At 48.2% G+C, this 25666-nt stretch overlaps 1 protein-coding gene across 6 annotated transcripts in view; it reads right to left on the reverse strand.

Annotated features, from left to right (window-relative positions):
• Nucleotides 1-362: 362 nt before the first annotated feature.
• The window catches only part of HNF1B (HNF1 homeobox B), a 53651-nt gene continuing 28347 nt past the window's right edge, over nt 363-25666 (reverse strand). For 2 of the 6 annotated variants that reach the window (XM_082373961.1, XM_082373959.1), the window contains exons 5-9: nt 22449-22609; nt 17263-17395; nt 13010-13204; nt 10232-10350; nt 363-1333 (exon numbers count right to left, since the gene is read on the reverse strand). In XM_082373961.1, coding sequence (XP_082230087.1) covers nt 1313-1333; nt 10232-10350; nt 13010-13204; nt 17263-17395; nt 22449-22609 — 629 coding nt within the window. In that variant the 3' untranslated portion in view covers nt 363-1312. Of the gene's footprint in view, nt 1334-10231; nt 10351-13009; nt 13205-17262; nt 17399-22448; nt 22610-25666 lie in introns of all 6 variants that reach the window. The other 4 variants (XM_082373960.1, XM_082373958.1, XM_082373962.1 and 1 more) reach the window with 3 other exon arrangements.

A 25666-nucleotide genomic window follows, 5' to 3' on the forward strand; every position in this document is an offset into this window, starting at 1 on the left:
GGAAGCGATCCCCACAAGAGCCATTCTCCTGACTAAGGGAAGAGAGCTGGAGTTAATGCTTACAAGGAGGTTGAAAATGTTACCCACGGGGATTCCACTTTTCCTACTTTTTCTCTGTTCCTGTGACCAACAGTCACCAAGAGTTGGCTCCTGTGAGTCGCAGAAAGACAAAGGTATTGGAGTCTGACTGGGGGAACAGACTTTCCTTACCTTAGCGGTAAAGCCGGCCTGAAGACACTGGGGCGTGCAGCAGTGAGCCTGGTGGCGTAAGTGGAAAATTCCAAGGAGACCAGGGGCCGGGGGTTCTTGGAGGAACCGTGGCAGGGGGAAGAGTCAGAGACAGACAGAAATATGAGACTCTGGGCAGTGACAAAATAAATTGTTTTAATGGGAGGTTTTCGGAAAGGGCGACTTTTCCTTGCGCTATCCAACAGCCAGTGTCCCTGTCTTGGGGTTTCCTGGGGAGGTACTGGCTGATCCCCCACCCCCACCGGAAGCGAGGACATTACTCTGACACTATGTTCAGCCCTTCCAGGGATCCAGAGGTGTGTCTTAACATCAGGAGATTGGGGTGAGCTAGCAGACAGTCCAAAATACACAGTCCCTGTGTGTGCCCGGGCCCGAGGAAGGGGGCAGGGGCTTCACTTCCACCTTAGATATTTCTCCGTGGGGGAAGAGAGAGGGGGCAAATCACTTTGAAAATTCAACTCTGACCTTTACGAAGAAAACTGAGAGACACTTTAGTATTATATACAGGGCAGAGGGGAGAGGAAGTAGAGGGGAAATTGCACTTAATTACAGTAGTTTATAGTTTACACCCATTGGACAAATTTACTTCTTTAAAAGAAATCTCCAGATCAGCCGGGATGGGGGGGTGGGGGGGAGGGAGGTGGCTGATATTTACAGTGTGTTTGGCTCAGTTCAATAGCACGTGTCCTCCTCTCCTCATTTCAGTAACAGATTCAAGTTTTCACATCAGTTTGTTCGATGAAGGAGCATAATGTAGACGCTCCGGCTTTCTCTCTTCCTCTTCCTCGGTTTCTCATCTCCCGCCTTTAGGACAGACCAGACAGGAGAGCTTGACGTCTTGGGAGAGGCATCGTGACAATACTGCATAGAAGGGAAGCTGGGCTCTGGGCCGCACCTCTCAGAGCGGATTGTCCGAGGCGCTGGCAGGACGTCAGGTGAGCAGGGACCTCTCGCAGGTGCTGCTTGTCAGGTCACTGCGCTTTTCCGAGACAGCTGCCTGGAGGGTGATGGTGTGGAAAATAGGGTCCTTGTTGCTGTGCACAAAGTAAGTGACGTGTGGGCATCACCAGGCTTGGAGAGGACACTGCAGAGAGAGAGGAGAGACAGCTCAGCTGTGTACATCTGCCAGGACCTGGGCCATTAGTCTGGCTTCTTTGGGGGAGCTGAGACCCAACTCAGTCAGCACAGAGCTGAGGCTGGAGGCCTGGGGACCCCGTGCCTGTTGAGTCCCGCAGGGCTGGTCTTGAAACACGCTCCCTTTAGGAAGACCTAGGTGCCGGCTTCCCTGGCCACTTCAGAAGAGAGAAGTGAATTGCCGCTGACCTTGAAATAGTCATAACTCGCCGACATTTATCCTGAAGTTGGGCTCCTCTTCCTGTGAGTTTATAAATAAACTGCTCAGTTTGGTGGCAATGGCAGCTGGATGGGGAGCTCTTGCTTCTGGCGGAAATAAGGGTCTCTTCCTAAGTCCTCTAAGAGCAGGGGTTCCCCTAGACCCCTTCCCAAACTGTAATGGACCTATGAGTAGCAGAGATCCTGTTAAAATGTACTGATAAATTCTGATTCAGTGGACCTGGGGTAGGCCGAAGAACCTGCATTTCTAATCAGCTCCCAGCTTGGGCAGATGCTGCTAATATATTTTGAGCCACAAGGCCATAAAGCACATGAGAAAATCACCACGTACTCACAAACGATCCATCAGGGAAGAAGCATGGGGAATTGCAAAGAGCTTTCTACAACATTTGTTACTGTCAGGACAAGAGCTCAGAGGATCAGGATACAAGGGCTGACGGCCTCTGATGCCAGGCTTCCCGGTGGGTCGGGGCAGGAGACCTACGCAGCATGGAGGAGCCTTTGAGAGCAGCCAGACCCCCATCCGAGGCGGCCTCTGCTCCCAGAGCCCTGGGCCTTGCTTATCTCAACTGTCTTGGAACACCATTGCTCGCCCTTGCCTTCCAGGGAGTCCCTTTTCTCCTCTCTCTGTCTCCTCCTTCTCTTTCCCCTCTGTTGTCATCTCAGGGGAAGGTTCTGCCCTTCAGCTTAGTGGCTTATTTTCTCAAGACCTCACCTAACACACACGCATGTGCACGCGCACACACACACACACACACACACACACCTACCACTACTATTAAAGGCCTATTATCCCACTGTTATCTCATTAATCAGTGTTCCCAGCCATAGCCTTGTATGAGGCTGCCATTATGCCCATTTTACAGGTGAGGAAAACAAGGTCAAAGAGAGCCCGTGAATTGTCCAAGGTTTCAGAGCTAGGAGAGTGTGGGGATTCAAACCAGTTCTGGGAGACCTCCCAGCCCGCGTTCTTGCTATTACGCTGAGGTTAGGAGCCTTCTACTAGCTTTCTTCTCGGTCAAGCGCCTTCCTCTGAGCCTCAGTTTCTCCACCTATAAGATGAAGGCCGTTGGGGGATCAGATGGGCTGCTCTGGGTGCAGTACTCCCCACGGTGCTTGGTGTAACTGTCCTTGTTAACACTGGGCTGCCCGGGGTGCCCCCGCCGGGGCTGCTCCTCCTCCAGTGCCCCTCAGAGCAGGACTGAGCTGTGCGTCCGTGTGAGGAGACAGGTTTCTGGCCCTTCTTCATTCTTGAGGCCCTGGTCAGGGTCCTCTGATACCCTTTGCCTCCTCTTCCTTCTCCCACCCACCCCCGCTCTCGAGTTTCTTTACTCCCCACTATCAGCCTTTTTCCAATTTTCAGATTTCAGGTGGAGGAGAGAGAAAATGGCTTGTGACCTTGCAGGTTTCAATAGAAAAGCAAACACCAAGAGCAGATAAGGAGACGCCAGCAAGATTCTATGACCTGTCATTAGGGATGGGCTTCCCAGCTATCAAATGTTTGCTCACATAATAAAATGGTGGCAGAGCCCTAAATGTTGTCAAAGGAACTAGGGTTATTTGCCCCCTTCAGAGTCTAAACACAAACATCTGATAAGGGGTGCCCTGTGCTCCCTCAGAACGGAGGTCCGGCTCACCCAGCCCCGCGGGGGCCTTGCCTGAGGACCTCTGAGGGACTACAGAGCCCCCGTCTGGAGGCTGTAGTGGCTGGGGGATCGTTAAGGACGTCCTCACCCTAAGAAGATTTGATCCGTAATGGGGAAGAGCTGACATTTATTGAGGTCCTACTGTGTGCCGGGCTGCACCGCTAAGTAAGGGCTTGACACGCATCATGGCATTGAATGCTCACGTCAAGCCTTTGAGGCAGGTGATCATCATTCATTCATTTCACACGGTTTGGAGGTCCTTCCATACGCTTAGCCCTTTTTTAGGCACCGGGTGTGTGTGCAGTTGTGAACAAGACCCTGTCCCCATCCCCACTGAGATTACATTCTAGTGAGGGTTTCGAACAATGAATGAGTAAAACAAAACGCATAACATAAAAGTGTAGGAGGAGATGAACATTCTAGAAAAATAAGCATGGTAAGAGGTTTCAGTGACTGGAGGGAAGAGGCAATAAATTAGGGAGGGGGATCGGAAGGTGATCCCCCCACTCTTTGAGGTGGTGACGTTTGAACTGAATGAAATGAACGCAGGTAAAGATATGCATTAAAGAATATTCCAGGCAGAAGATACCGCAGAAGCAGAAGTCCTGTGGTGGGATTGCTTCAGCTCTGGTTCAGCTGAAGCTGAGTGACAGAGGGAGAAAGGGCCGTGGTCTGACCACATAGGGCCTTGGAGGTCCCTGTTTCAGTGTGGTTACAATGGGAAGCTAGTGGAGAGTTTTGACAGGGGAGCGACATGATGGATTTCCCTTTTCCAGAGATCACTCTGGCTGCTGTGTGGTGAACAAAGCACACCCACGCCTGTGGGGCAAGACTGGAAGTGGGAAGTTAGGGGCCGCTGCAGGAGCGAAAGACTGATGGGGTGGTGAGAAGCGGTCAGACTGAGGATGCCTTCTGAAGGACCCCTAGCAGAACTTATTGATGGACTGGATGTGGGGTGCGGGGTATGAAGTGATCAAGGGTACCCTCAGGAATCCCACTGGAACAACTGGTTTCGTGTTTGGAAATGGAGAAGCCCAAGGAGGAAGCAATTTGGGTCAGGAGGAATTGGGGCAAAATGAAGAGGTGCTATTTTAGGCAGGTTCACTTTGAGAGGCTTGTCAGGTATGTTAGGTATGCATCTGTATGTGCCAAAGATGCATCAGGTTTGTGAATGGACTCTCAGGGGAGAGGTGTGTGCTGGAGACAGAATGATAGGATCCATCTTTGTGTACACCTGATCCAAAGCCCTGGTACTGGAGATCGCCCAGGGACAAACATGGAAGAGAAGAGGCCAAAGAAGGAGTCCCAGGGCCCTTTGACAAGTAAATGTCGCAAAGACGAGCTGCCAGCCGAGGAAAGGAGGAGTGGCCAGTGCCATAGGAGGAGAACCAGGAATGGGTAATGTCCTAAAATCCAAGTGAAAAAAGGAGGGAGTTATTGGCTGTGTCAGAGATAGAGCTTGAGAGAGAACCACTGGATTTGGTGACAAGGAGGTATTAGTGAGCTGGCCAAGAGGGGTTTCAGGAACGTGGGGACAAAAGCCAGACTGGAATGTTCTCAAGAGAGGTATAAATACAATGTGTGGGGGGGTATATATACAATGGAGTACTCCTCAGCCATCAAAAAGAATGAAATTTCACCATTTGCAGCAACACGGATGGATTTGGAGGGTATTATGCTTAGTGAAAGAAGTCAGACAGTGAAAGACAAATACTGTATGATATCACTTATATGTGGAATCTAAAAAATACAACAAATGAGTGAATATAATAAAAAAAAGTAACAGGTTCACAGATAATAGAGAACAGAACAGTGGTTACCAGTGGGGAGAGGGAAGGTGGGTGGAAAAAGAAAGGAGATTAAGAGGTACAAACTACTATGAATAAAATAAATAAGCCACAAGGATCTGTTGTACAGCACAGATATTGGAATACAGCCATTATTTTATAATAACTATAAATGGAGTATAACCTTTAAAAATTGTGAATCGCTATGTTGAAACGTATAGAATATTGTAAGCCAACTATACCTCAATTAAAAAAAAAGAAAAAAAAGAGAATTGGGGGTGAGGAAGTGGAGACAGTGAGTACAGATTATTATTAAGTTAGATTAATTATAGCTCTATTAATTATAAGTAAAGATTATACTTCCAGTTTTGTAGATGAGGGAACTGAGGCTTACAGAGATTTTAAGTGACGTGCCCAGGGTCTCAGAACAGAAAATTCTGTGCTCTTACCCACTACGTAAGATTACTGCCTTTTCTGCGAATATTCTCGCTGTTCTGATTTTGTAATAATCAGGGCAGGCTAAACATTCGCTATATTAAGACCATGCATGTGTCCCCAGACCTAGTTCTTTTCCTAGGTCTGGTTTTATAAATGCTGGTGATAAACCAAGTCTGATTTATGTGATGCATCTTAAGTGGGAAATGTCTGTGACTCTAGGTATCCGATCAACCTTGAGAAATGGTAGCACAGCTAGTGTAATAACTTTTGAAAATAACCATTGCTAATTTGATGATTACCCGTTGCCATTAAGTGAATTGTAAAATTAAAAAAAAAAAAGATTACTGCCTTTTATCTTGAGTGGGACACCAGGGGGGAAAAAATGCTCTTTGCCATTTAAGATCCTCCTTCCTAAGCTCGAGAGACGCTCAAGGTTACCATCAGGGAAAGCCAAGATTGACCCAGCTGCCACGGACTGGGTGTTTCCAGCCAAGCGCCAAGCTGAGTGCTTTACAAGTTTTATTGCATTCTGTCCTTTCAATGATCCCACGAAGGAGGAATCGTTATCTTCATATTAAAGATGAGGAAACTGAAGTTCAGAGAGGCTAGACTTTTCCCTTTGGTCACACAGGTAGACAGTGGTAGAATCTTGAGCCCGGGTCTGCCTCGTGCCCACATCGGCTCTTCATCAGCCCACGCTGCCAGTGGGGAAGGTTCGGGAGGGTGGGGGGCAGCTGCAGGGGATTTATGACGATGAGGCTGCCCACCTCCTTCTCGTCAGCACCCCTGATGGGTGACCGCTCCGGGGGTCCTCTCCTGACCTCCCTCTATGTAAACTAGGAAGCGGAGCGGTGGGTAGAGAAGTTGTGGAAACAGGACTCGGCTCACAGCCTACCCACACTTGTTCTAGCCAAGGTCGGTGCTTGCTGTGGTCTGGTTTCCAGGCTGGCGGGCTGTTGTTTTGCAGGAGGCTCAGGCAGAGACCCACTTAGGTGGTAACTCGCCAGCACCCAGGGGTTGAGAAGGGGGGGATGGGGCATAAGCTCTGGAAAGGACGGAGGGCAGTAGCTGCCAAGGATTCCCAGCAAGAAAGTTCCAGCGTGAGGTTCCCGAAACATGATCCACGAGGCCCTGGGGCATGTCTGTCTTGACAATGGAAAACACTGGGATCAGACAGATTCAAGGTCAAATTCTGGCTTTAGCCTTATACTGGCATAACCTTGGGTCATTTTTATGAGTACTTTAAAAATGGATCTTAGGACTTCCCTAGCGGTCCAGTGGTTAAGACTCCATGCTCCCAACACAGGGGGCACGGGTTCGATCCCTGGTCGGGGAAGATCCCCGCATGCCGTGTGGCATGGCACAGCCAAAAAAAAAAAAAAAAATTAAATGTTAAAAAAATGGATCTTAGAAGGTGAGTGTTGTTTAATGGATGTGGAGTGAGAAGAACCAAAGTCTGGAACTCCAACTCCAGATTTACCGTCATGTGAATCTGGGCAGATTCTTCCCCATCTTTGAAATTCAGGTTTTTGCTCTATAAGTCAGACATACAAATTTCTACCTCGCAGGATGGGTGGGAGGATTAGCCAGGAAATTAAGATGGACAAGCATCTGGAGTGCTGTGTGGCAAATGGGAGGCAGTCAAAAAATGCTAGATCTTCATTCATTCATTCATTCATTCATATTTACTGAACATCTACTAAAGCCCAGGCATTTGGCTACACACAAAGGGCTTGGGTGCTTTGAGAGGCCCTGAACTATTTGCTTTTTTCCTGGGAGGTGGGTGAGAGGGCAGCCTTGTGCCAGCAGGAGAATGGGAAGCAGGGGTCTGGAGCCTGAGCCCAAGAGGCAGGATGTGCTTGAGAGATGGTCCTAACCCTGAGAAATGTTATTGTCAGAACCTCCTTTGATCACATGCAGACCAAGCAGTGAGTTAAATATTGAAGGAGCTAATGGAAGGTGTCTCCTAAAGGATCACAGACAGAAAGGGGTAGGAACAGGGAGGAAGCTATCACTTTGTGCACGTGACTCTGTACTATGCATGGTCTTCAGGCACTTTGAATATTCCGTAAGAGGGAGGTGGGATTTTCCCCTTTAGAGATGAAGAAACTTAGTCTCACAGCCATGAATTAACTGCCCAAGGTCGTGTAGCAGGGGTGAAGGAGCTGGGATTGGCTCAGGCCTGTTGGCTTTTCCTAGCATTCTACGATGCCTCTAAAGCAGCACTGCCGGGGATGGGTCTCTATTCACTGCCCACATCAGCACAGGAAAGATTCTGAGATGCCCTGCCCTGTGGGATTTCTGTTTAGCCCAGCTGTTTCCCCAACAAATTTGACCATGGAATCTTCTCCTCATGCCAAATCTTCTCCTCATGCCCTGGGCCCCTGATTCCTAGCAATAGCCTTGAAACTCTTTTTGGAAAATACTACTTTAAAACAACAAAAAAGCAGAATTGCCACCAATTCTCTTCCAGAACTCACTTCTGACCCTTTGCCTTTGGAACAGAGTTTGTACAACTTTTCTTCACCTTGGGTTCCTTCTGCTGCCAGGAGACAGCATCTCTACCCTCTTTTTACTTCATCCTGTCTTTCCTATTTCCTCTTCTCCTGTAGTTTGTAGGAAGAAAGTTTCCTGACTGGAATACAGTATGTGGGCTTAATTTTTACTCTTGTTCCTGACCGTTAAAGACCACAAGAGCAGCGATTACCACGGGTGTTTTAAAGATGGGTATTGGAAGACAAGTATTGTTTAAGTGGAAAGAGTCCAGGCTTTAGAATCAAAGACCAAAGTCCGGAAGTTTGGCTCCAGAATATCATCTATGTGACTTTGGGCAGGTGACCCTGCATCTCTGAGCCTCAGTTCATTTCTCTGTACTTCTTAGGAGGTTTTGGTAAAAAAGAAAATGGTGAGATAATGTTCATGAGAAGTATCAATGTAAACTGTAAAGCGCTGTATGAAGTTTTATCCTTACTAAATGTTATCATCACCCTGGAAGTGAGTCCATCATAGACTCCTGAAATGTGCGGGGACTCGGAAACAACTTCACAGTAGTTCTAGAGGGCCGTCCATGCGGCTTCAAGGTCGGCTGGCCACTCTGTCCGGTGGAGGGGAGAAGCCGGCTGGGGGCCGGTGCAGCGTCTCAGAGAGCATCTCGAAGCATTTTGATTAAGAGACCATTTCCTGAATTCAGAGGACTTGTTTCAACAAGCAAGCATCAAAGTCAACTTGGGAAAGACAGGAATCATTAATCACAGCCCCATCTAGGGCTGACCAAGCGGCAGATGGATTGATAAACCTTTCAAAGGGGAAGGTATTCCCAAGCAGGGCTGCTGCGCCTGGCTGCCCCCCTGATTGAGATTTGTGAGCACAGATAAATGTTTTCCCTGCTCACTACAAAGAGTGGGAAATCACATGGGAGTCGAAGGGCAGGGCAATGGGGGCTGTCCTTTCATCTTCCAATGGGTGAGAGAAGGGTAGCAAAGCAGGTCCCACACACCTCTCCCTCCCCAACACCCCCAATTCCAGAGCCTGGATGCCTACGTTGTATGTGTTTCAGCATCCAAGATGTGCCAGGCACTTAGTCTACATGACGTCATCAAATCCTCAGAACAAGCAAATGATATGACTTGTTTTAGAGATGAAGAAAGTGAAGGCTCATAGAGGTCAAGGTCACCAAGCAAGTGGCAAAGCCAGGAATTGAACCCACCTGTTTGACGCTGCAGGACCAGGAGGAGATGGGGGCAAAGGAAGAACAGAGAAAGCTGAGCCCGTGAAAGAACTTGCTCAGAAACACATGGCACTGGATGAGGTGTGATTTGAGGGAAAAAAAGACCATCAACAGGACCAAACCCTGCCGAGAGCGTCTGACATGAAGTTCAAGGTTGTCGCCTACTTATCTAGCAATCAATAAAGGCCAAACAGTTCCCACACTGCACAGACCCCAGCTACTAAAAGGTCCTATTGTGTTACTCTGGAATTGTGACCTCTGTTCAGACATCTTGTCCTGTTTTCTAACTCTCGGCATCTCATTCCAGTCCAGCTGTCCAAGCTGCCGCCTCACCATGGGTCATCTTTACTCTCCATCCCCTCTATGTGGAGGTGGGCATTAGTCATCAACTGACATGATGACTAAGCCTCTGGATTCCCCACTTTCAATGCACCAGGAAGTTGATTCTAAGTTTCTCTGTAAAACACCAAGTAAATGCAGGTCCCTGGCAAGGCCAGGCTTGTCTACTGGGGAGTCCCCATGGGTTGGCAGAATTGCGTCATTCTCTAGAGCTTACAGCGTTGGGGGTCCAGCATGGGTCCTGGGCTGGGTGAATCAGCCTGGGGACTCACTGTTCACTCTCTCTATTGGTGGGAAATCCTCAGGGATCCCTCTTGCAAAGCATGGAACTCCGCAGGGGGTCTGACTTTCTGAGCCCTCCTTGGAAATACCTTTTCCGTGGCTCACTGATCAATCCATTGGAGATACTCAGTCTCAGTGCCTATAGGCTCTGTGTAATCCAGTCTCTAGCAACTGATCAAACTTCAGTACTCTAGCGCTCTTGTTAGGGATGCTGGGGGGAGCAATAAGTCCCTCCCCTTCAGGCTGTGGCCCATCTTCTTTGCCCTGTGACCTCAGGGATTCCTTTAGCAAGTGCCAGGGGAGCCTCAGAAGGATCACGCTTGTGGCTGAGTCCACACTTGCCACACTCTCTGCACACGAGTAGCCGTAGTCATCCCTCCCCTCCCCCCGCATCTTCTTGCCGGCATTACCTGTTTACTGGAAGACATGTTGGTGAGCGTACTGATGCTGCTGGTATCTGTGACCACCATTGCAGATGGAAACCGGGAGGTGTGGGAGTACTGGGGGGGTTCCTGCTTGTGTGCATACACTAGGGAGACAGAGTGAAGACAAAATGAAGGCGTAGATCACACAGGCGTGAGCACAGCTACAGACCCCCGCCACCTCCATCCCACACCACTGCTCCTGCTTCCCCAGGCAGATCAAAGGAAGGTGGTGGTGGTGGTTATGTCTGGCAAGGCAGTGCGATGTGATAAAAAGAACAGCCATGCGTTTAAATCCTGGCTCCTTAATCAACTCAGTTAGCTTCAGTTTCCTCACCTCTAAAATGGGAATGATATAGGATTAGAAGAGAAATGGGAATGATATAGGATTAGCCATGCGTTTAAATCCTGGCTCCTTAATCAACTCAGTTAGCCTCAGTTTCCTCACCTCTAAAATGGGAATGATATAGGATTAGAAGAGAAATGGGAATGATATAGGATTAGTCATGAGTTTAAATCCTGGCTCCTTAATCAACTCAGTTAGCCTCAGTTTCCTCACCTCTAAAATGGGAATGATGTAGGATTAGAAGAGTTTGTGTTTAAAGCACTTCGTACCAAATAGATCAATAGCTTTGCACAGTGCCTGGTATGCAGTGGTGGATGGCACTGCTGGGGTGGGAGCACTTCTTTCCCCCTGACTTTCAACAGAGTATTAGACTCCTGGCCATCAACAAGTGATCCTTAGGCATATGTGGTGCATCTGAGAACTTAAGGCAAAAAAAAGTTCTAAGTAGCTGGCAAAATGAAGGAGCTGGCCTGTTTGCTTACTGTTTCTGCCATGACTCAAGTACCAGGTCTCGTGCTAGCAACTGTAGATTAATTAATAATTGTAAATGGACACGGATGTCATTACTTGTATAATTCTGGGCTGTTCCAGTTTGCACTAAAATGCCTTATGACATCACACAAATATGAAGGCTGATGGACAAAAGGAGACTAGATTCCAATAAAACCTCCAGGACCATGTGGCTCACTTTTTGTTTTTCTAGTATGTGTCCACCAAGTCTGGAACCTTTGACTCATGCTAGTTCATCCATAAGAGTCATGTAAATTCCAGGTCACATGACCAACCCAGAAAGCATGTGGATGTTTGGCCTTGAGGGAGGGACCAGCCTGTTCTACCAAGGAGTCCTCCAGTTGGGAACGGGGGTGAAGGTCACAGCCCGCCGCCTCAGCCTGCCCTTCCCTTGGAAGGAGGCTGGTTATTTCCTGGTCTGGGGCCCCATGAGCTATCTCTTCAGAGCCAGCCAGGCCAGCTGGGCCATGGCAGTCCACAGGTCACTGGTGACCACTCTCTGACTGTCATACCCGGGCCTCGCCACTGAGGAATCCTGCCCAGGGTGAGGGGCGGGGGCAAGTGGGGAGCATATTGGCCCTGGGCGGAAGGGCAGTGGTACACCTGTGGTCCCAGACTCTGCTACAGGCTGTGGCAGATTTTTTTAAAGCCACGAAAATGTGATTGGAATGTGAGATGGTACTTAGAAACCAGCTCCGCAGGCCTGGGGATAGAGCCCCGAGCATAGAAGAAGGCTGAACTTGGCTGGTCTCCCTCAGACCCACAGCTCTGCCTGAGGCAGCCGGAGGAGAAACTGAAATCCTCTTTCCCATCCCTGCCTCCTTCTATTAAGGAGTCCCTTAATAAATAATCATTTGCATTTTTACAACTCTTAATGCTTACCAAACACAGTTCGTACCTATTTTTGTTTCATTTCCATAATCACTCTACATGCACACTACTTCCATTTTACGAGGATGAAACTGAAGCTGAGAGTAGCTAGGGAACTTAACAATGGCTACCTAGCTGGTAAGGCTCAGAGCCAGGATTTAATCAGACAGCTAGGTCTGTCTGACCCTAAGGCTATCACCCTATTCCAGAGACGTCCCTGGTGTCCCTGTGGGAACTGTGCTTGAAGCAGGGAAGCCATCCTTTCCATGATTTCTCCCCAAACTCGGAGGCCAGGGACTATAGCCTGACGTGGCCAGAGGACTGGGGGTCTGGGGCTCAGGAGGGGTAGGGGGAGAGACACGGGGGATGGGGGTGGGTGGGAACTAAATGGTTGAAAGGTAGACTTGGGGTAGGTGTAGAAATTGGAGGCGGGAAGCAGCCTCTGTGTGGGGGGCAAAAACTCTAATATTCCTTGTACAGGATGATGTGTAGGCGGTATTTTCTGCCCATGTTCATGGTTCTTGATTGGAGATGTTTGGGGTGTGGAAACTGGAGGGTGTGGGGACTCTGGAAGATTTTTCAGTTTCAGAGAAGGCAAAGAGGAGGCAAATTATATGCCAAGTCTGATCATTTGGTAACAGCTGCCTGGAATTTTGAACTGAAAAGGCTAAGTTGAGGCTCATTGGGAAAAGGGGCTGTGCTTGATTGGGGGGTCTCTTCCACGGGGGCCAGGGTGGGAAAGGGGGCATGAGTTCGTTCCACATCTACGCTACCCTTACTCTCTATCTCCAGCTCCCCTTTCCATATAGGCCTTAACTGTCTTCATCAAATCTTCCCCCAGGAATCCTGGGGGTAGAGAAGAGGACCAGAAAAGGCACAGCACTGCCTAAGAGTTATGCTTGAGATACTGGCTTTGTTGATCACAGGTAGGGAAAAGTGACCAAACCAATAAGCTTCCAAGAAACTTCAGACCCGGAGAGGGAAGAGCTTGGCTGCTGAGGTCCCTTTGGGTTCCCTCCCCGACTTGCCCGTGTCCTTACTGTGTGAGTTCTGCAGCTGCGTCACAGCGGCCATGAAGGGCTGCTGGGCCATGTGGCTGCCCGGGCTCTGCTGCATGAGGGGCTGCTGGTGAGAGCCGTGCAGCTGCTGGGAGAACTGGACGGGCTGCAGGGCTGCCAGGCTGCCGGCCACACTGTTGATGACAGGGACGCTCTGAGCTTGGGAGGAGTTGAGGCCTGTGGGAACGAGAGGGAAGATTAGAGATGGCTTCAGGGGGGAGGACAGGTGAACAGATGTGAATGGTCATCAACGGAGCCCCTGCTATTTGCCAGGCACTGGGCTGAGCCTGTTACGTAAGAGACTGCACAGAAAGCAATTTTATAGACCCATCTTACAGACCAAAAAACTGAGGCTTAGAGAGATTAAGTTGACTCGCTCAAATTCCACAGCGAGTTGTGGATTCAAATGGGCTTTCAACAGATCTGACGGAGACCTGAGAGTCTCCCAAAGTCGTCCTGTGACCTCCCAAACTTAGCTCCCTTGAGGTTGCAGGGCCCTATGCTTGCCTGCTCCATCCATGCCTGGCTCTGAGGGAGCAGAGTTAAAGGCGTCCACACTAAGGTGCAGATTACTGCCCAGATATGTCTGTCCAGCAGGGGGCAGGAGTGTGCAGGGACCCAGGTTTGGATAAAAAGCAAAACCCCCTCCGCAGTCCTGGAGGTATGGAGCCTGAAGCCCCTCGTCTAGCGGGCTGTGCAAAAGCCGAAAGAGGTCAGATGCTCTTTCTCTTGACTGGAACAGAGAGGGGATAAAACACTGCAACTCAGTCAGTCTATGAAGCGGGTATATCTCATCTGGCAGCACAGGGCTGGTGGCATCAAAAGGACCAGGTATTGGAAGGAGTAAGCAGTAAGTTGAAGGTTGGCAGTTACAGTAGGTGTTGCTTTCTGTTCTGGAAGGATGAGGGCCTCCGTGGTTCTGTCCTGTGTCTGTATCCTAAGGTCTCTTTAGAACTGGGGCCGGCACTGCAAAGATCAGGTCCCTGGTACCCACCCTCCATCGGCTCCCTGGGCGGGACTCTGGGGAAGGCACCTGAGGCAGTGTGGGAGTGGGGATGTGAGGAGCAGGGGAAAGACACCCCAACCTCTTTCCTGGAGCTGCCAAGGTTCCTTTGCCCTTGCTTTCTGGGAAGTGGGGGGAAGAATGCGACAAAGAAGGAAACCCAGAGAAAGGTCTCTTTTAGGCAAATGTGGAAAAGTCACCTAGAGAGCCCTTCCTGAGATGGAGAGGGTTCCATAAGAAGGTTCACAGGAGGGGGCAGTCCTCCGTGGAGATAGCACAAAGACCTCAACAATTGCCTGCTCAGAACCCAGCTGATACTGTTATCAGAAACCTAAAAGGTGAGACCGATGAGCAGAAGGGAAGGGGAATAAGCCCCCTCCTGGCTCTCCTGGCTGGGACTGGGGAGGTGGGGTCCTCTGAGCACTCAGAATAGTGCTATCTCAAAAAAAAAAAAAAAAAAAAAAAAGAATAGTGCTATCTCCAGTTCCCCAGGGGGCTCGGCTTCTCCTCCAGGCAGTGTCTCACCTGATACCATGATCTCCTGTTTCCCTTTCCTACCTTCTACGTAAGGTCTCAGTACCCGAGGAAGCCCCACGGATTTGCTGTTGTCTCCCCGAGCCCATTGCCCCTGCTCTTTTTGGGAAATCTCTGCCCAGAAAAGCAAATTATGCTGTCTAGAGTGGATGACAGTGGAGGGCATACTTCTGCAGCCTGCCTGTGTTTTAGAATCATCCTGGGGAGCACTTTAAGAAATATACATTCCTCGGCCTCACCCATGACTTAATGAGTCAGACACTTTAGAGGTGAGGCCCAGGAATTTTATTTTCAACACAGCCTGTGACCCTGATGTGCCTCAATTCCAGGATGGAGAGCCACTGATGTCATTCGAGCTCTTGCGGAGTGTGACTCTTGGCCTTTCCCATCTGTTTTCTGGGCACTGGTTCCTGCTTAGGAAGCATGTTATCCAGTCCAGTAGGTGAGTAGAGAACAAGGAATTGACACTGCTGGGTAATCTGTTATCACATTCTCCTTGGGCCTCTGCAGTCGCCAGGCAGGGCCCACGTACTCAACAGGACAGGAGTCGGCTATTCCTTGCCCCAAAACTCATCTCTCGGTTTATTGGCCTGTCGTGTGGAGAGCAGTACAAGCTTGGACTCGGTAACTGATTCTTCATCCTGACACTCCATGAGGTAGGACCACTGCATCTCAGCCATGTTTCCTGGTGACCCTCACCATGCTTCAAGTACACACACACACACACACACACACACACACACACCCTTCTAAGGTCAACGTACTCTGGTGTTGGCTGTCTGCAGTAGGAGATTAAGATTATTGTAAGAAGGTAGAGAAGTATGGGTGAGAAAAATTAGGAGGAACAAAACAGAAAAATATGTAATAGCTCCAGGGAAAATTTTAATTCAGATAGTGCCTAAGAAAATATATAACTGTGTGTGTCAGCCAAAGCTGGACGTGTGAAGAGAGAAGGTAAGTAGGATGGTTTGTGTATCATTTTGGTTGTAAAAATATAGGTGGGATATCTTATCCGTGGGCCTTTTCAAATCTTCTAGAAGGTAAGCAAGCTGGTTTCAGTTATCCTATCTCATTCTCAAACCCTGGTGTTAGTGTGGTTACCATATTCCTGGAGAGGGCCCAGTGAAAAGGCAGCAAATTTTAAATACTTTATTTTGTGAGTTCTCTAAAGGCTTCTCTTTTCCCACTTCCCTTTACAGAACTCAGTGGGGAGGGTGTCAATCTCCCAGCTGCTGAGGACAGACAGAGCCACACCGATTCATTCAGTAAACTCCTGTGTCTCCTAGGGGCCTAGCCCTGTTTTGCTCTCAAGGAGAGCACGAGTCCTTCTCTTCAGAAGTGATCTGAGTTGCTACCCTGACTAGAGATGGTTTAGGGAGAGAGGAGGGAGGAGCGAAAAAGGCAGGAACAAATAAAGAGGCGGTCTTTGTGGGTACTGGACACAGTGAGGCCACGAGGACAGTGGGCAATCCCCAGGGTGAAAGAAAGACAAGCAATGTACCGCCCTTAGATCCTTCCCGAGACTTCTCAGGGATGCTTCCCTGGGTCACAAGGAAGACTTGGCCTGAGTTGTTACCATAAGGCTGAAATATGCTGAATACTCATCAACATTATTACTCTGAGAGAGACATCACTGGCACAGCCGTGTCAGCCTTCCCATGCCCTGAAATGGTCCATCTGTGATGGATGGGGACAGACTCTCTGTGGGGTGTGAGCTGCTGGGGCTGGAAGGACCTGACCCCTCTTCCTGTCTTCAGGTCTGGGCATAACACAACCTATTTCTCCTTAAATCTGTCAAGGCTCAGAGATGCTGTGACAGTTTCCTGCAGAGTTCCTTCTCAGTATGTTTTCACCGTGGGCCAAGGAGGTCTCGTTCGACCACACAAAATTCCCCTTTAAGGAGGAAGCCCCTCATGTCTTGCTCCATCTTGGCCAACACAAAGAAACATCAACACAACCCAACCTCCTGGAAAATCCACCACATACTTAGGGATAGGAATGAACAGCAGACAAAAGTATAAGCTACAATATTATACATACTCATGCTTTATCGATTTACAGGCGTGTCTGCATGTGTACACGGTCATTGGATTGCCTCAGCAACCCATTTTACAGATGAGAAGACTGACCCTCATAAAGCTTCAATGATTTGACCCACAATGCACAGCTGGTGAGCTGTGACCAAGATTCAACTCCGTTCCATAACTTTCTCTTATTTTAGGCTAAACAATCCAAATCTTGTTGAGGAGAGAGATAAGGAACGAAACTAGTTGAATCAAACCTACGAGTAAAGTGAGAGAGTGGCATGGACATATATACACTACCAAATGTAAAATAGATAGCTAGTGGGAAGCAATCGCATAGCACAGGGAGATCAGCTCGGTGCTTTGTGACCACCTAGAGGGGTGGGATAGGGAGGGTGGGAGGGAGGGAGATGCAAGAGGGAAGAGATATGGGCACATATGTATATGTATAACTGATTCACTTTGTTATAAAGCAGAAACTGACACACCATTGTAAAGCAATTATACTCCAATAAAGATGTTAAAAAAAAAAACAAAAAACCTACGAGTAGTGGGTGAGTTTTAAGGGGATCTTCTTTAGTTCTGTTTTTGTTTTTTTTTTTTAAATCAGGTTGACTCATTTCCCACGCTGCTTCTCCCTGCCCCCAAGTTTTCTGACCAAGAACAGAGCTTACTTTGTGCAATGGCCATGACTCCAGAGAGGGGGGTCATGATGAGGTTTTGAGGTTGCTGGGCATTGTGGTGGGACAGGCTGTGGATATTCGTCAAGGTGCTGACCGGGGGCAAACCTCCCCCTGACACTGAGATCTGCTGGAGAGAAAAAAACAAGAGCAGCATGAGCGGAATCGGGGTTGCAAAGAGCAGTGTCCAAAATGACGTGGCTTAGCAATTCCTTGGCACGGCTAATTCACTGGTTCATTCATTCATTCAGGAACAATTATTTTTTATTTTTATTTTTTTATACTTATTTAACTTTTAAACTTTTTTTATACTTATTTAACTTTATAAAGTCAAACAGCTTAACACAGATTTTCTGGAAATTATATTGGCAATACAAATTTATCAGGAACAATTATTAAGCACCAAGTGAGGGATAGGCACCGTTCTAGGTACAGAGGATGGAGTGGTAAGTAATATCGACCATAATCCCTTCCCTCATGTGCCTCTGTTTGTTGACTACCTTTGAATTACTAGCTTGCCTTAGAGATTCCTCAGCCCATGTGTATTATATGATTGTCTCTGGCTCATGTTGAAAGTATCCTCTGTTCTGCTCTGTGCCCTCTATATTATTGGTGCTAAAGACACGCGATTGCTAAAAATAGTAGCTGAAGAAATGCCCTGGGATTCCCTAGCGTAGCAGATTAGGGCCCAGGCAGGAGCACAGGGAAGCTTTCACTGAGTACAGGTTCTAGGAAGCACTGCTCATGCATTAACTCACAAACCTCACTATAGCCACGAGGCAGGTACTTCTGCCATTCCCATTTCACGGATTAAAAAACTGAGGCTCAGAGTAGTTGTGCATATTGCCTGAGATCCGACAACTAGTAAATGGTAACTCTTGTATTCAAGTCTGTCTGACTCTAAAATTCAAGTTCTTACTTTTTACAGAGGACTTTTCCCCGACAATTACTACTAAGGTTTGTCTGGGGGAGATCAGCCATTATTGGGCTTCTCTACTTTTCCCAAATCTTTACTATACATTAAAAAAAAAAACACAAAACTTTTTTTTTTTTTGGCAAGGAGCTACTATTGTAATGACAAAGCTACTAAATGAGGCTTGGCTCCAGGTATCCCTACTCTGTTTCACCATTATATTTTAATGACAGATTAGTAAGAGAAACCTACTGAGTTTTGTGTATTTTTGTCCAAGGCCACTCTGAATCCTTTTATTTATTCCTAATAGTGTCTTTTCCTTATTGATTTTCTTCATTTTCCCAAGTGTATATATAACGGCATCACAGGCATATAATGCTAATGGGGTCTCTTCCTTGCTAGTGCTAATATGTCTACATGTCATATTGCATTGGTTAGAATTTTCCCAGTAGTATTAACCAGTAACAGAGGTAACAGATGTATTTACTTTGATTCTATATTATCAGAAATGCTTCCAATGTTTCCCCATTAATTATAAGGAGCTTTCAGTTTTACACACACATACACACACACACACACAAAACACACATACACACAACATACTTTTATTCATGATAAAGTAGTTTACTATTTATAGTTTTAAAATAATTTTTAAAAGTATTACTAAGAAAGGACTGTCCCCCCTCACTCTGAAATAACTCAGACATTCTTGATGGCATCAGGAATGCTGACAGGTGGGTTAGGGTTGGGATACATACATCAGATGTTTGAGTCGCCCTTTCCTTCTTCCTTCCCTTGTGACCCAGAGCTCCTTAGACTATAGGTCTCACACCAGCACCCGGGGTGGGTGGAAGACACTATCTCCTGCCTGCCCTTCTGATCAACCCCATAGCTTCCAAGGTGAATTTGAAAAAGAAAGAAAGGAAAAACCAAACAGGTTTGTTTGTGTTTTTAAAATGAGCATCAAGACATGAGTTAAGGGTCACGTGACCAAGAAGGAATTCTGACCACATCAAACAAGAGAGAACCAGCTTGTTGTTTGCTGGACTTGTTTTTCAAAATGTCAGAGTCATTAAAAAAAAAAAAAAAATCAGTGACCTGCCTTCAGACTTCCCCTGAGTAATGCAGTCCTTTGGAGAAAGTCAATGGAGTGACAGTAATCTCTGCCATTTCAATGTCTGGTTTTAATGGTGAAAGAGAAACGTGGGTGCTAATGATAAAAACAATTTAAATGTGTACGGCTTTAGCGCTTTCACTGATTGTCCTCAATAGTTAATGACACACATAGGGAAGGCATTATGATTATTGCTCTATGGTACAGATTAAGAAACTGAGACTCTCTCAATGTCTTGTAATAACCTACAATGGAAGAGAATGTGAAAAAAAAATATATATATATATATATTTATATATGTATAACTGAATCACTTTGCTGTACATCTGAAACTAACACAACATTGTAAATCAACTATATTTCAATAAAAATTTTTAAAAAAAGAAAAAGAAAGTGAGCCTCAGAAGAGTTGAGAGAGTAGCTCTGTGTCACCTGACTAGTAAGCGAGGAAGCCAGAATTCAAACCCAGTGTTGCTGGGCTTTAAATCGCATCCACTTACTATTTTGGGGGGCACCTTGGGCAAGTTCCTTCCCACTCTAAAATGCAACCATCATCTTCTATTTGCCTTCAGGACTGATGGAAGCCAGGGAGCTGCCAAGAATATCGGTCATGATCCTCACAGGATAATCCAGAGAGTTTGAACGGTATCAACGCTGCCTTTTGCAATCCTTTGCTTTGTGCTTTACATACCTACCATCTACGAGGTTGGTACTGTTAACCTTCCTTTGCAGACAAGGAGACGGAAGTTTGGAGAAGTTAAGAAATGTGCCCAAGTGGTACAGTGGCCATGAAGAGCAGGCGATCTGCCTCCAGGCCTGAGATTTTCACTATTAAGCTCTACTGCTTTGATACTGTGAAAGTATCCAGCATGTGCTTTTCTAAAACACAAGGTTCAACACACACAGACTGCAATCCGAAACCTGGCCAGCTCTTTGTGGACGCGTGCCATTTGGGCATGGGTTGGGGCCCAAATAGAGCAAAAGAAAGCTCAAATTGATCACCATTATTTCCAAAACCAATCCCTGGGGGAAGATTTCAAATGCACATCCTACCACAGGTCAGCACACGGAGACTATCATTCCCTGGATGGGTCTTATCCCCAAAACAGCAGAGTTACAGGCAATCCTTACACCACCCTGGTGATGCAGGCATTGTTATCCCCCATTTTCCAGATGAGGAAACTGAAGTTAAGCAACGTCCATCCTATGGCTGATAAACAACAGAACCCAAGACGTGGACACACTAGTTCCCTTGCTGCGTTATTTTTAACCATACTCCACTCCTGTCTTTGGTGGACCAAGATCTGTGATGGCTTGTTATATATTAACCGAAAACAGACTCTTGAATTTGGGCATCCAGCGATAGTGACATAACATATGAGCCAGGGTGTTGGAAACTAGAGAAAAGCTGGTCCCTGCAAACAAGCTTCCAGGTGTTTGCTAACGTTGAGGTGTGCTGTCTTGGTCAATCATCAATCCAATAACATACTGCCCATTAGGGCGCTGCCGAGCAGAAGAGGAAGAAAAAAGCGTCTCCTGCGGCTGCCTTTGGAGCGCCCCGGCCTGGGTGAGGCAGTTTGCTTGTTAGGAGGAAGGGCGGGAGGGCTCACAGGGAAACCCCAAGGACCTTCAAGCAATAGGAGAGGAGACCTGTTTCCTCCACTGGGAAGCCAAGATCTCTCCCGCAAGGCCCCCTCCTCCAGGGAAGTCTGGGCAATCCTTTAACTTATTTGGGTCTCACAAGGCAGCCAGAGAAGAAGCTTAAGGGATGAGAGGTGGGCAGGGGGGCTGCAAAAGGGCTGCCCTAGGAGCATCTTTCGTTTCCTTTTGTAGAGACCACTACCAGGGAGCGACCAGTTCAAGTCCCCAAACTAGAGTTGGCCGGGCCTGGCGCTCCCCTCGGATATTACACTTTGTTTTTTCCTCCAGGGAGCTGGGGACTCAGTGACCTGTGACTCACCATTCCTGTGTTGCCTACACGGCACACACGTCAAGGTCTAAAATGGCATCGGCTCCCTGCCACCCCCCCCCCCACCCCCGCCTCTAGGTCAGACACCTTGAAGGAAGGCATACGGCTCCACCTTGAGCTTGGAAGCCAGGAACCCTCGGCTCCTCCCTCCCCTGAAACACAGAGCATGATCCAAAGAATCAAGTTTTCCACGTCCTACCCTTCCTAGTGTCGTCATACTCGTGTTCTCTCGGAAGCCGCCCTCCCCTGCTGCACTTGTGCTGCTTGAGGATTAGGACTTCGAAAATTCAACATCAACTAGTCTATTCCTCACCGGGCGGGGCTGCTCAACTGACATCTGGGGCTGGGCTGTAGTTATGGGTACAGACAGCTTCATTTAGGGAGAATAATACTGACATTCACCTAACAATAACCACGTTGTCATTCATTGAATATTTACCGTCCCAAACACCGTGCCTCTCGTGTTATCACATTTGTTCCGCCAACAACCCTAGTGTTATTACTTTTTATAGATGAGAAAGAAAGAGCTAGAACCTGCCCAAGGCTACACAGCTATTAAGTGCCAGAGCTGGGATTTGAACCCGGGTCCTTGTAACTTCAAAGTCGGTGTTTCCCACTCACCCTGTAAGCACTGCCCCATCCCACCTGCCATTTTGTGCTGTGATCTTCACTGCCGTCCAGTGTCCTTCAAAACCCCCGTGCCAGAAGCTTCCCCACCTCTCGCCATCCACTCAGTCCTGACTTAACTACCCTCCTTGCCAGGACCAGGGGGTGTGAAGAGAAAGAGGGGGCTTGTTTCAAAGTGAGGTGCTCTCTGGGTTAAAAAACTGGCTTTGGAGGCCCTGGGTTGGGGGGGATGAATGAGCATTTTATCAACTCAAATGTCACTGGCAGCCCCAAAACAAACAGTGTCCCACCCGGTTTGCTCCTTTATGAGGCATTCAATCAATAAAACGAGAGCAGGGCTCTGTCAGATTTATTGGCTGGGTTCAAACCGAACACCTCTTCCACCCGCCAAAGGCTGGGTCACCGGTTCTACCTTTCCGTTCCAACTCTGGACGGCCCCCATTTTCCCCTGTGGGGCTACAATGGTTCATTGTTTGAGGCAGGCCTTGTGAGAAGTTGTGTTTGTTTTGCCTCTTATCTTATCAGCTCCAGAGCTACAATGGCCCAGGTGTACTCACCATTTTACCATCAGGTGAGAGGAGATTGTGGCCCGGGTCCAGGCTGGCTGGAGAGACTTGCTGTAAAACAGACTGGCTAGTCACCATGGCGCTGTTGCCATGGTGACTGATTGTTGAGGAGGAAGTGACCTCATTGTTTCCCTGCTGGCTGTAGCGCACTCCTGCAAAACAAGGCAGACCCAACAGCGAATATTAGTGTCACCTGACCCGAGAACACTTGCTTTCTAGGGTGGATGACAAGGAAGAAAAGTTGCCTTCTTTCCCCTGTCTACCCATGAGAAGTATCAGCTGCCTTTCTCTAGGGTAGAGGTTGCATGACCTCTGCTTGAATTCTAGAATGTAATCTCCATGAGGGCAGGATGTTTTTATCTGTTTTGTTTTGTTCATTGCTGTATTCCCTTGATAGCCACTCAATAAATATCTGTCAAATGAATGAACGAACGAATGAACAAATGAATGGATTCTGATTCTTGTTGCTTCAGCATAGTTCTTTTAGGATTTAGGGCCTTCTCTTTCTGGCTGGCGTATTTCTTTTGTTCTTCAAAATGCCTTCTAGAAATGTTTCCCTGGCATCGCTTGGCCGAGTAGGGCTTCAAAGCATGAGTTGACGGATTTTACAGAGAGGCACCAGCCCAGCGACCCTTCTAAGGGCCACAACAAAATGCACCAGACTCTGTGCCCCACCATTTTGGCCAAGCCCAAGAGGCCAGGGGGACACAGGCAGAGCAGGATCAGGATGGGGCTGAAGCTAGGAGTCTTTGGTTCTGGAACTCACATTCCTTTGGTGGGGTCCCATTTGGCTGACTTCCAGGGCCCAGGGGAAGGCGTGTCTGCTGGGAGGTGGGGCAGGCAGCATGCACAGGCAGGAGGTAGATGCCTAGTAAACCACTGCAGTTTGGTCTGCGAGGGAGGGGAGAACCAAGCATGTGTACAACGTCACTGCTCTGACCCTCCCTCTCGCTCGGGAACCAAAGCGCAGGTCTGTGCTCAGGAAAGGGACAGTGCTGGCCAGAGACCAGGCGACTGAAGGGAGCTGAAGGGGGAAGAGAACCTGGGCCCAGTGTGCAAAGTCCTGCTTGATGTACCCATGAAACAGCCAAAGACAAAGCCAGGGGTAGCTGGGCCATCTCACCCTCAGCTCAAAGCTGAGAAAGACAGTGTTCTGGTTTATGCTTTGGATTCGACAAAAAGGTTCGGGGGACCCTGTTCCTACCTGCAAGGGACGGAGACCAAACGCCTTAGGCATGGAATTATTTGGAGAGGAAGGCCAACTCCTCCTTCGTTTTCCCTTTTGCCCAGTTCCCCAGGATCAAACATCACTGTATCAAGTATCCGAGTTCTGTTGGTCCGCTTGCCCCCTGCCCTGCCTCCTGCCCCACCTGGAGCCCCATCTGCTCGAGGAGCTTACAAAGGTCCCCCTCCGCACCCCGGGGAGCCAGGGAAGCTGCCCTAACCAGCAGCCTCTTATTCACGAAGACAAAGCTCGCCAAGACGAGATCCAAGCTAGTTTTCCTTGAATTGTGCAAAGGACGTTCCCCAAGGCTGATATGACCTAGAGCTTAAGAGGGCTGGGGAGAAAACAAACAAATGCTAGGGCAGGGTTCTAATCTTCAGGAGCAACTTGTTTGACTATGAAGTGGCTTGATGCATGCTCTGTGGGCTTCTTCTATTGGTTGTTTCCCCATCCTTTGATTCAAGGGGCTGCTGGGGGCTGGGTGTTGGCAGAGGGGCAGCCCTGGAATTTGGTAGTTATAGGTCTGGAGCACTATATTTTGGTGGTGGTGGGGAACAGGAACCATGAAGTTAAGAGGAAGAAAGACTTTCACGTCTCCAAACCAACACCGCCTGCCCAGTCCTGTCTGTCTTCCTCTGCACCTACCTGTAGCCCCTAGGTCTCCTCTTTACCACCCTCTACTCCATCCCGTTGGGTTAAATTAAGTCCTTTTTCTCCACTCATATTTGCCACCGGGTTCCCAGCAGGATGCTTATTTAGGAGAAGAGAGATCTGGAACTTGTGAGCTCAGAAGGCAGCTGGGTCCAGTAGAAAAGGGGGGAGACAGATTTCAAATCAATTAAACGAAGGATTTTCTAACAAGGAGGGCTAATGGGAAGATTGTGTGCTCTGGAGCTGGACAAACTCGGGTTCCAATCCTGACTTTGCTCTTAACAGATGCGCGATCTTGGGAAAAATCACTCTCTCTCTCTGTGGCTCAGTTTCCTCTCATAAAGTGAAGAGAATGCTTCCTTAATAGGGCTAGTTTGGATTAGAGATAACATCTATAAAGCTCTCAGCAGAATGCCAAATAAATGGCAATCATGGCTAGGGGTGCTGCAGGAAGGGAGCTGGTGTAGGGATGGAGCCCAAGGTATTTGCCCTAAGGCTCTAGAATTCTGGACAATGAACGGTAGATCCTAAGTACTGAATGGAATTACCTTTCCACGGAGAATCATTTCCAAAGAATCCAACTCTGCTGCAACCACTGATGCTTTGTCCTGGAAGCAACTTGGGAGGGAGGCCTGGCCCCTGGCCCTCTTGTTCTTTCCTTTTGGAGAAACTGGACTTCACCCTGTTTTTCTCCTGCTTCCTCTGACTCCCTGACCAGCTATTTACCTCCCCAAGATGCTCTGCTCCTGAGAGAGCAGTGATAACGCTGGGAGTCAGGTGTGTTTTCACCTCCCAGCTTGTCCCCATCATTGATTCAGTCTCAAGTCAAACAGACGCTCGTTTTCGCCTATTTAATTTGGCTGAAGGAAGAGGGCCAGTCCTCTGGTGATCGAATATGGGTCATGGGGAGACTTCTCCCCTACCCCAGGCTACATAATTATTTATTTAAAAATAATTAACCAAAGATACCCGCAGGAAACAAAAGCCTTCTTTACAAGGGAGCCTGGCAGGAGGGAGGCAAGAACCATTTGTTAGAATCCCAGCAGCACAGCCCAAGGCTGCTGTGCTTTGTAAACCTTGTTTTCTCCCCCAGCGGAACTTCATTATATGAGAAATATAATGATGGAGCTGCTCTCTTCAAAGACAGATGGGCCTAGACCTCTGCAGCTCCCTTTAAGGACCGCTGGTTAAGAGATAGCGTCTGGCTAGGGATTAGGGGATCCCTGTTTTGAACTCAGCTCTGCCATCAGTGTATTGGGTGAGCTCTAGCTCCCTCAGCTCTCGGCCAGAGGAGTGCCTACTGTGGGGAGGGGGCTGTCATCACTGCAGAGTG

Source organism: Balaenoptera borealis, assembly GCF_965194805.1.
Source record: "Balaenoptera borealis genome assembly, chromosome: 20".
In the NCBI taxonomy this organism is placed as follows: Eukaryota; Metazoa; Chordata; class Mammalia; order Artiodactyla; family Balaenopteridae; genus Balaenoptera; species Balaenoptera borealis.